The sequence below is a fragment of the Megalops cyprinoides genome, chromosome 7 (genome assembly GCF_013368585.1).
Source record: "Megalops cyprinoides isolate fMegCyp1 chromosome 7, fMegCyp1.pri, whole genome shotgun sequence".
In the NCBI taxonomy this organism is placed as follows: domain Eukaryota; kingdom Metazoa; phylum Chordata; class Actinopteri; order Elopiformes; family Megalopidae; genus Megalops; species Megalops cyprinoides.
In genome coordinates this window covers 19777068-19788290 of record NC_050589.1, presented here as the reverse complement: position 1 = coordinate 19788290, position 11223 = coordinate 19777068, and the positions used below count along the sequence as shown (strand labels likewise).

Below are 11223 nucleotides of genomic sequence, written 5' to 3'. Positions count from 1 at the left end.
GCAGAGCTCAAAACATGCGATGCATTTGTAGAAGTGGCGTCCGACACCCTGTCTCCTCTGTTCCACACCCTCAAATTGGTGTGCCACTCCCATTTCTGATTAAAGTCTAAGACAGATACTGCCCTCCTGTGGACAGAGCTGAAACTGCAGCTGGCCTGCTGTAAGGTTCAGGAAAATTCCAATCCTTAAGTGTCACCTCCTGCAGTTTTCAAAGGCACTTAATGAGTGGTAGCTTAAATTGTACACTTTATCTTTAATATAACATTATGTTATATGAATTAAGTTATTAGGATATAATGTAATGAAAGGATTGTGACATAAAGATTTGCTTCATGCCTTCAAAATATTCTTGGGCACATCATCCTCATCTATGTTCGAAAAAACTTCAGGTAAAAGGACTAGCAAGCTCAACATGCAATACAATACAATAGTGCCAATTTTACCAAGCAGGTGAAGGTGTCTTGGTTCAGAACCTGTTGCTCACTCTCAGCAGCTCTCTGTAAAGAACCAAAGGCAAGACCTGCACCTGTAATATAAGGAACAGCAAATCACAGCTAGCAACAGGAAAAGGAGACGGAACTGCTCAGGCAGTGAAGCATTGCAGCAACTTCCTGTTTTCCCAACAGTGTTCCACACCATTCTGTGAGCAGGGCTCCATTCCAGTAAGTGTGTATATTCTGTGTAAATACTTCCACACACATTTGGAGAAGAAAATGATCATCATGTGCTATGTGTATATTTTATCTTTTTATCCATTTCCTTATTGTTTTACACTTGTTTATTTTGTCATATGGGTTTGAATTGACTTAGACATTACTTTATATTTAGCAGTTATTTTATATAAATAAAATCTTTTTTCTCTTCCCAGTGAAAACATGAAGACTTGAAGACATGTCAAATGCAGCACATTCATGTTATATGACCAATAGTCCTCTTATTTCTGTATTTATTTTCTCTTTTTTCTGACACCATCAACACATAATATCAATTGAACAATAAAAAATAGGAAACTTTGCCAAATCACAATCTTTTCTCAGAATGTTAATCTATTGTATTAGAACACCATAAGACATAAGACATGTTTGGAAGAACAAATAACTTTTCTTCAAACACTAATCAGTAAGTTCTTTAGCTCTCACGCCCATTTCTTGCATTTGTTCAGCACAATATTGAACGGTTTGCATAGCACCACTTTCTACAGGCCTTGCTGACTTTCTCAAAATGGCATTTGAATCTAATTTTAGATAACCAAATCAGTTTTCATCATTTTAAACATTGATTTGATCAAATTCAATCCAGCCCTCTTATCATAAACCCATTGCATTGACCAATGCTTCACATGGCTCCCAAAACTGCGGCTCCTGGTCTCCCTTAGCAGAAACAGAAAACAAAGCATTTGATAGAGACTGCAGTAAGTGGACCTAAGTGTGTGTGTGAACCTGCAAAGCCCTTTGTGGAGAGGCTCATGGGAATTGAAGGCAAAATGCTTTACAATGTTTTGCTAGTGCCCCACTGGGAAGGAGATTGTGGATTACACTGAAAACAGCTCTGGACTTCACCTCTTTGCAGTAGAGTAACAAACCAGTGTTTTGCCTGCAGCACTTACCATCAGATGCTCTGGAATATGACCGTCTTCAGGTGTTCAGGTGTGTTATCAGAAGGGAGCCATGAATACAGATTAGCTGGTACAATTACTGCTACCATATTTTGTGTTATATCTGTATGACACAAAAAAATCCTTGGCACAATCACTGTTCAGTGTTTGAGGGATAATAGGTGATTGTGTGTGTGTGTGTGTGTGCGCACACGTGTCTGCATTTTAGTGTGTGTGTGTGTGTTATCAGAACACAGAGAATGGAGACTATGGGGAGTTTATATCAGGATTTCTGGTGGAGTTTCCTCTGCAACAGGAAAAGTAGGTTTCCTTTGTTCCTCTGTGGGCCTGAAATCCCCAGCAGCGCTCAGGACAGCAGCGCAGGCCACAGCTAGCCGGCACACTGCGGCCACTGCACCGTCCACTGACTCTGAGATGGAGTATGAGCCCAAGAAAGCCAAAAAGGTAGGTTCTGTTCATCATCATCATGGTCATCTCGCTCACCCCCTCACTTTCTCTAGTCTTTCACCATTGTGGAAGCGGAAATCTCTGAACCAAGCCGATCGTCACCATTTCTGCATACCCTGTATACTCATCTAACGCAGTTTCTCTTGTTTGTTTTTGTTTTGTCTCTTTTTTTTGTTTTTGTTTGTTTTTTGTAATTGTCTGGTATGCGCTCGGAGGGCTCTGGAATCTCAGTATCAAATGTGAATTGAATTATTTGTGCCTTGGAACCCCTTGTTGTTTAAGGCCTATTTATGGGCCTTGTTCTCTCGGGGGGTTGTCAAAACTCAGTTGAAAAGTGGAAACACGTATCGCAGCAACTGTATAAATAATGCATACTTCTATTTTTCAGTTTTTTGTCATTTTTGGAGGATTGTCACTGTGTTTTTTTTTTATTGATGCTATGAACACTAATATGTTTTAAGTTCCGTTCAGACTAAACAGTGACAAATCTCCCAGGAATGTGTTCTACTTTTACCAGCAAGTAAGCTATCAAACGTCTAAACACAGTCAACCAGGGGCGGAATAAAAATTAAACCAGAGCATGCATCATTAATAAAATAAAGTTGTAAGTTATAGATCTGAATTTAATGTTGTTTTGTTTTGCCTGGAGTGTTATGCATTATTTCTTTGAAAGCAAATTGTAAAAGTGATTTGAAAGTGAAATTGACACTAATTTTAGCTTGCTGTTATTTTGAAGTAGATCACTTTTTTACATAAACTATTTTGCAAGATATTGCATTGTGAAATATATGAAAAAATATTACAGAAATATGCAAATACCATTCTGGAGGACAATAGCACCACAGTACCACCCTTGGGGGTATAGTTGAATTTTATAGATGACAGTAATTTTCATGCAGCTTATTAGTTATGACTACAATTTTCACACATCAAATTGCATTAAGAACCCACAGGCTGATTGACTTTTAAGACAAGAGAGATGATCATCTTCCATGTTTCATAACTGCCAATAAAACCTAAAGGCAGAACCCTATTTGCTAAGAAATCAGATTCTAGTCTTTGTTAATCTATCCGTTTTCAACAGTAATTATGCATGCTGTCATGCTGCTTGGTTGAGTCAGGATTTGACAATGTTTCGGTAATACACTGGGGTACAGGAGGAGGGAGTGCTTTGATATTTTGTCATAGATGACTTGTGAGAGTGTGTGTGTGTGTGTGTGTGTGTGTGTGTGTGTGTGTGTGTGTGTGTGCGCATATATGTAAGCATATATACATGTGTGTGTGGATATATACAGTATATACTGTATAAGTGATCACATGACATTGTGACAGAGTAACAGGGCAGCAATAGGACAGCACAAGTGTAAAATGACAGCATGATGGTGTAACAGTTTGATAATGTAGTACAATGACAGCAGAACAATGTAACAAAACAAAAACATGACAGTGTGACAACATAACAGCATGACAGCTTGACAGTGTGACTGTGCAACAGCATGATGGCGCAACATTGCAACAGGAGATCATGAAAGTGTGATGGTGTAACAGTGTGTGAGTGTGACGGTGTGACCAAGCGGGAGCGTGGCACTGCAACAGTGTCACGGGCTGACAGTGTGTCCTCCTCCATCCAGGGCTTTGTCTCCCCCATCAAGCGTCTGGTCTTCCCCAAGTCGGGACGGAGGCAGGTGGACAGGGGCAGTCTGTACCGACGGCCCTTGCACACCGTCCCCCTGTATCCCCCAGACTACCTCATCCACCCCGAGAGGCTGATCTACGACTACGTGGAGAAGGAGGTGAAGGTACAGACCCCTGGTCAGACCCCAGAAAAGGCCTGAAACCCCTAACACAAGAATCCTCAAAGAGACATCACATGCATTCTCAGGCTGCTACTCCACAGCAACCCCCTTCTCTGTGTGAGCATAAACAGAACATGCATAGCTAGCTGGCACGCCTTCAGATAGAGCAAAGTTTTCCATTCCATCTGCAGGTGTTTGTTGTTCAAGAATGTTACCCACATTCTTAGTTTCTAGGCCACCTGACCTGGGTGTCGTGCTCCCTGAACCCCTCCAGCCGGGACGAGCTGCTGCAGCTACTGGACACAGCCCGGGTAAGCAAAGCCTTAACACACCTGCTGTAAGATGCAGCAGTGAGCACACAGGCATACACACATATGCATACATGCGCACATGCACGCTCTCACTCACTCACTCACACACACACACACACACACACACACACACACACACACACACACGCACATGCAGAGTAACTGATGGAAGATGTGGTGCAGAGCCAGAGTGTGCAATATACAATTACACAAGCGAGGAGAGCTCTGTCCAACGAGCTGTCTCCACAGATTGCTTGGAAAGCTTACACATCATAAGTCTTTTGGTCAAGGCTGAGTGAGGGGCTTAAACTGAAAATCTTAAAAAATACAGTCGTGCAAGTGCATGATGGGTAAAAAGTAAACTATACAGATCATGCTGGAGAGGGATGCACAGCATGTGATTAACAATATCACAGTATTTTGTAAATTAGTCCTTTATTATATTACATATTATATGTTATAATACAATAGTGTAGATATAAACTGTATATGCAGCACATGCTAAGACATGTATGGGTGTGACGTGGGTACTGCAAAACACTGAGCTGATTGTGTTCCTGGGACATTGTCCCCATATGGCCGCTGAGCAGAGCTTATGTTCCCCCCTGCAGACGCTGAAGGTCCTGCCGTTGAAGACGAGCCCGGAGCAGGACTGCATCCTCAGCCTGTCCGCCCGCTGCCTGCTGCTCACCTGGCGGGACAACGAGAAGCTGCTCCTGCGCATCCCCACGCACGAGATCGCCGCCGCCTCCTACCTGCGGGACGACGCACTGCACCTCCTGGTGCTCAAAACAGGTACTGCGGGAGAGGCGCCGCGGGACCTGCGGCCGAGGGGAATGAGCTCTTTCCTAAATCCCACGCACTCTTGCACTGTCCTTCCATCCATTTTCAGCGGGCGCTTTATGCTGTAGAGTGTCATAGCAGGCAGGGGACACAACGTGAGATCACACTGTAGATAGACTGCGGGTCTATTGCAGGGCATACACACAAGAGGGATCTGTATGTCTGTGGGAGTAAAGTCGAGTACCCTCAATGCAGGCAGACATAATTATGTCATTACATGCCACAGACAGAGCCAGATTTGAACCCCTAACACTGCAGCTGTGAGAAGTGTTATCCACTGTACTGCCACTTCATCTTAAAACGCTAAACAGCTACAATTTTCATGACAAAATATTTCAGAACTACTTATCAAACAGTAAATAACACCACTTATGTGGTCAAAATGCTGTTAGCTGATCTAAAATCATCTTGTGACTACATTTTAAGTCTGTCTGTGGTCTGTTTGTGAAATTTTGGTGAACCAGTCAGTTTGATACTCTTTGTTATGCCACAGAGAGTGTTTTGTAATTTACAACTGACAACTGACATTGAATAACATTGTTTAATTTGTTTAAAAAAGACAATTTTTTTAGAAATGCCTTTAATCTCTCCCGTGTATGTGTGTGTGTGTGTGTGTGTGTGTGTATGTGTGTGTGTGTGTGTGTGTGTGTGTGTGTGTGTGTGTGTGTGTGTGTGCTCCAGGCCTGAATGTGGATACAGTGCTGGCAGGCGACAGTTTGGAAAAGAAGCCTGGGGGCATTGAGAGCAGACGCCAGACAGTCAGTAACACAGACCCACGGCCAGCAGGGGGCACTATGGAGCGCAGGCACACCATCTGTGGGGTGGACTGGAAGCCTTCATCCAGACACGAGGCCAAACAGAGCGGGGGAGCGGGCGGCGTCCAAGGTGGAGCAGGAGGAGGAGGAGGAGGGGGAGGAGGAGGGGGAGGAGGAGGAGGAGGAACCGGGGGTGGGGGCAGTCTGGAACGGAAGAGAGTGGGTGGCAGCTGGGAGCGGAGGCAGACCCGGAAAGCGGGAGGAAGCTGGGAGAAGAGGCCAATGAGCGGGAGCTGGGACCGGAGGCCCGTGGGAGGCAGCTGGGAGAGGCGCAACACCGGCGGCATGGGAGGCAGCTGGGAGAAGAGGCATGCTGGGAAACCCGGGGGCAGCTGGGAGAGGAAGCAGGCGCAGGGTGGCAGCTGGGAGCGCAGACAGGCCTGCACGGGGAGCTGGGAGAGGGGCAAGTCCTACGGAAGCTGGGAGAGGCGGAACCACAACCCGCTGGAGCCCACCCCCTGCCCCGATGCCTACTGCAACCTGGTGATATTGGCCGTAGAAAACAGAGTAAGGCACGCTTTCCTGGCAGTGAATTAAGGCCTGCGCTGGGCAGCAGCACAAATCACATCTGACAATACTATCAGCGTAAACCCTGCATGCATGGCTGCATTCCTCATCCTCGCAGTAACATATCCATAGTGAAATCCAATACTATCATCCTGCCTGCTGGGGCTGTATTATGTCATAGTGGGTTTCCACTGTGACATAATACTCTGGCTTATGTAATGCGTGCTCAAAGTCTCACAACTATGTGAGCCACCATCAGTGAGATCCCCAGCTGTGAGGGTTTATGTCTGTGCTATGAGCTTGATCTCAGTGACACATGTCATTTAGATGGGGGCGGTTTCTCTGCTGTCATCCTGATCTCTGTGTTACATGCTGTTTAGATGCAGGAGATCTGTGCGCTGTGTGCCTGATCTCAGTGACACATGCCGTTTAGATGGGGGTGGGTTCTCTGCTGTGATCCTGATTTCTATGCTGCATGCTGTTTAAATGCAGGAAATATGCATGCTGTGCGCCTGATCTCTCTGACACATGCTGTGTAGATGGGGATATGTTTTCTGCTGTGATCCTGACCCCTGTGTTGCATGGTGTTTAGATGCAGCAGATCTGTATGCTGTGGGCCTGATCTTGGTGACACATGCCATTTAGATCGGGGTGGGTTCTCTCTGCTATGAGACTTATCCCTTTGATGCATGTTATGATAGAGGGTGTGTGTGTGTGTGTGCACGCACGTGCATATGTGTGTGTGTGTACATGCAGTGTATTGCAAACTTAATCTTTAATCCATACAATTTAGATGTGTGAGATCTCTGTGCTGTGTACTTGATTTCTGTGATGCATGTTGACGGGGGAGGTTTATGTGCCATGGGCCTGATCTCTGGGCTCTGGGATCAGCATGGGAGGAGTTTGTGAAAGGTCTGTGTGTCCATGTGATTCGCTGTCATTTTATCCTTCCAGGACGCTGCAGAGGAGTACTGTGCCCTCATATGTCAGATGTTCCAGATTATTTACGGCCACCAGACCATTGAGTGCGTGGATAGGGCAGGCTACCATTACACCACCCCCGACCGCTACTGGCTCCAGAGGAGTGAGTTTAACTGGAGACACCTGACAGTCCAGCACGCGATGTGTATACTGCAGACACATTGAATCAAACGTGAAGACACATCTATATCTATATCTATCTATATATACATAAAAACAAGGAGAGGATGCTCTTTCAGGGGATCTCACTGGTGCAATATATATGTCCAGTACTCCAGGGGAGAATGCAGTACCCTTTTAAAGATTCTGATTGATGATGTAATGTTCAAGTTATTGACCTTCTATGCTTTGGTGAAAATGCATGGATTCCTTTCCCTGATTTTTTAGGTGACAGCTGCCTGACAGATATGACGTATGGTTACGATGCAGATTTCAGCTGCTGCAGTTCTTTGTGAGTTCTTTGTGTTCTTTGGTAAATTTGAAGCAAAATGCATTTTCTAGATGAATTCATTTCATTGCACCGCCTGCTCTCTGTGTGCTATATTGGGAAAAAATCACACTGGCATGGGAATTCCAGTAGGTGGCGTAATTTTGCCCCAATGATTACAGAGATGTGCCTTTCATTGCACGGCTTTAAACGCACTTCGAAAGCCTTAAGGTTTCAGAAGTGGAGTGCTCTTGTCTTTATTCCCACAGTGACGGCTCCCAGGACGCCTTTGACCCCTACTACAGCGAGAACTACAGCGAGAGCTCGTCCCTGTCCCTGCAGGACTCCCACCGCAGCATGGCCTCCCTGCACAGTGACGGCGAGCCTAGCACCGCCGGCCTGCAGCTCATGCAGGAGTACATGATCACGGTAAAACCGCCTCACGGGGTGCTCCGCCTGTCACAGATACACATACAACCTCATCTCATTAATCAAGCTGAGTGGCACACAGGGACGGAGATGTGAGTGGACAGACGCAAACTCCACTAAGTGACACCGTAGATTAGGACATGCTGTGGCAGTCCGCTGTCGAAGACGACATCGTGCAGGTCGTTGGTCTGGCCCTCTTTGCTCTCGCTCTGTTTGCCCACGGTTGTCACTATCCATTTGATTTGCAGCTAAGGAGCAAGCTGAGCCCCCAGGAGATCCAGCAGTTTGCCCTACTGCTGAGAGAGTACCGGCTGGGCTCTCCTATCGACGAGTTCTGTGCTGACCTCCTCCAGCTCTATGGGGACACCAGGAAGTTTCTGCTCTTGGGTGAGGCTGCCGCTCAAAAGATTGCTGATTTCACGGGCAGTCTCTGTTCCCTCGTCAAATGGTTCCTTTCTCTGTTAAAAAGTCCTGCCAAGGGCTACCCGTTCTCTCTCTGCTTATACATATTCATGAATAGTCAGGCCTGGCATATTTTCATCCTGAATAATTGGCTGTTGGTGATCATCAAGACTGATTAGAATGACAAGCAAGCAAGTAATGTCCTCCCTGCCAATGAAAGCTCATGGTAACCTGCCCTGTCCAGAACTGTCTCGAGAGGCCACAGAAATTTCAGTCCAAAGCACAGAGAGTGCTATGTCCTTGCCAGTAAACAGGATTGCCTGGGACCCACTCTGAGTGCTCACTATCCGTTTGCCTGTTCATCAGAGTCAGGGGCGTCTTGTGGCGCGAGAGGGCATAGTTGCAGCTATGGGAAAGGCATGCCATACATGGCCCCGCTGCCAGCTACAGTGGGGAAAAAACACTAAAGCATTTTCTCAGGTTCTCACGGGAAAGCACAAACTGCTGACAAGATGGGTAAATGAGTGTTTATGTTGAAAAGCTAATGCTTCAATTTTCCAGAGCTGTGAGTTTATATAACATTTAACTTCCTCCATGTCATTCATTTTGGCTTGTTTATTTCAGTAATGTTAAAATATTCCAACAAGTTTTCATTTCTGTTTTATCAATGAGGTTAACATTCATTATTACATAGAAAGAGAGACAGACAGCCAGTATGTACATATATATATATACAATATAACTGACCACATCCAAGCATTCATCAATCCCTTAGTGCTGTCATAACTAGTGCACACATACATAGATACATGGACATCTACATACACACAATCTGTATGTATTCATTAAATTCTTGCACTGCTTTGGGGATAGATTGGTGAGATATTGGGAGATATACTGGTGAAGTAAACCAGGCTGTTCAGCAGTGGGAAAAGTATCTCTTGACAGGAGCTTTAAATTGCTTTCTTTCTCCATCATCTGTCCAACCTGGCTAATATTTAGGAATGAGGCCTTTTATCCCTGACAAGGACGTGGGTGTCTTTGAGAGCTTCCTGGAGGGCATCGGGATCCGGGAGGGTGGCATTCTGACGGACAGCTTCGGGCGGATCAAGCGCAGCATGAGTAGCACCTCAGCCACAGCGGTGCGGGGCTACGACAGCTGGTCCCTGCCCTCGGGGTCCCAGGACTTCAACCGGATGATCACGGACATTACACACGACATCGAGGCGCTGGGCTTTGAGGAGGGCGATGGGGACATTGAGGAGGAAGACTACTACCTCTGAGAGCAAATGAGCCGAAGGAGACACCAGCAGAACACTGGACATCTTCAGGGACTCAATGAGAGGTGGTTGCACCGAGACGAGACAAGTTAATGGATATTTTCAGCCATGCCTCGGCTTTTCACTTTATCAGCCATTTGGATGTATGACTGTGAGTTTCAGGGTGTTCAGGCCTGTCACAAGAGAGGAATGTGTCTGAAAGCGCAAGCCAAAAACGTTTTGTCTATTCTGATGATAACAGTCATTGTTAAATGTGCAATTTATCATATTTCTATACAAACTGTTCCTGGATGCCTCAATACCTTATACCAAACTGTCAAAATTTTGATTCAGATTATAACAAACTCTACATTCTCTACTCCAGAGACTCATAACACGGTAAATTCAATATTCATGATTCACTTTTTATCCTAATAAGGACTGCATAAGAGCGTATGTGATTGCCTCGCCGAGTTAATATTCATGATACACTGGGTTTTGTTGGCATTTGCATCACCCAATTTGCATCCATCCGCATCTGCATGCTGTGCATGAATACCAAACAACTTCAATTGTACCTGAAAAACAGAGAGGGAGAGAGAGAAGCAGCAAGGCTGCAGGGAGATAAGATGTCCTGTTTACAGCACATAATAGGGGCATTTCAAGCAGTATGCATAGCGTGAACTCACATAGATTCTGTCTTGAGGGGAAAAAAAGGGGATGACAGAAATCTTTGAGTGCTAACAGGCTCTCAGGTGGTGTCGTGACCTTCCCAGAGCCATGCTCGAAACCCCAGCACCTCCGAGGAGCAGATGGGTGCACCGGGCAGCCGCACTCCCCGGGATCCTCCGGCAATCTCTCATCCCCATCTCTCCATGATGTCATTAGAGACTGCACAGTCACTGGGGAGAGGCAGAGAAAAGAAAGACTTCATCATGAATGTCGTTGTAAAAGTACTGCAAGGAAATGTGGATTCGCTTTCATTTTTCCTCCTTTTTTGTTCAAATAGAAAATGTTTCAGCATTTTTTTTTTTTTTTTTTGTAAAAACAAAGATGTACTGCTTGTTTTGCAAAGGGTGGATTCATCCAGCATTCAGTAGAATCGACAGCGAGAGAAAATGCACTGTGACCTCCATATTTATTTATAACCTTCAACAAAAACATGACTCAATGGAAAACAAATGACTTCAGAATGAGTCTTTTTTTCTCAGGAAATGGATTTATATTTAACACTAACAACTCTAAAAAACAGAATAATAATAGTTTGTCTTTTAAAAACCACAAAGATTAAAATTATGCATAGTCCTAAGTATGTCCAAACAAAATCTTGCTTTATCACTTTGTTGTCTGGACATTTAAAAGAAGCTTCTGTTAACACTATTAGAATTTAA

General features: G+C 45.0%; 1 protein-coding gene across 1 annotated transcript; it reads left to right on the top strand.

The window, feature by feature from the left end:
• The first annotated feature begins 1968 nt into the window (after positions 1–1968).
• Positions 1969–11014, top strand: ccm2l (CCM2 like scaffold protein). Its single transcript, XM_036533413.1, has 10 exons — positions 1969–2059; positions 3694–3861; positions 4086–4169; positions 4781–4964; positions 5694–6334; positions 7289–7418; positions 7703–7766; positions 8012–8171; positions 8420–8558; positions 9576–11014. Exons 1-10 carry the CDS (start codon positions 2030–2032, stop codon positions 9854–9856), a joined length of 1881 nt encoding a protein of 626 aa, XP_036389306.1. The 5' UTR covers positions 1969–2029; the 3' UTR covers positions 9857–11014.
• The last annotated feature ends 209 nt before the right edge of the window (positions 11015–11223 follow it).

What these genes read in the sequence shown, in the direction of transcription:
- ccm2l (XM_036533413.1), top strand. Translation starts at nt 2,030, where the DNA reads ATGGAGTATGAGCCCAAGAAAGCCAAAAAG. An exon ending in TGCAGGAGTACATGATCACG is followed by an intron (nt 8,172 to 8,419) that starts GTAAAACCGCCT and finishes TTTGATTTGCAG; the next exon opens with CTAAGGAGCAAGCTGAGCCC. An exon ending in CAGGAAGTTTCTGCTCTTGG is followed by an intron (nt 8,559 to 9,575) that starts GTGAGGCTGCCG and finishes GCTAATATTTAG; the next exon opens with GAATGAGGCCTTTTATCCCT.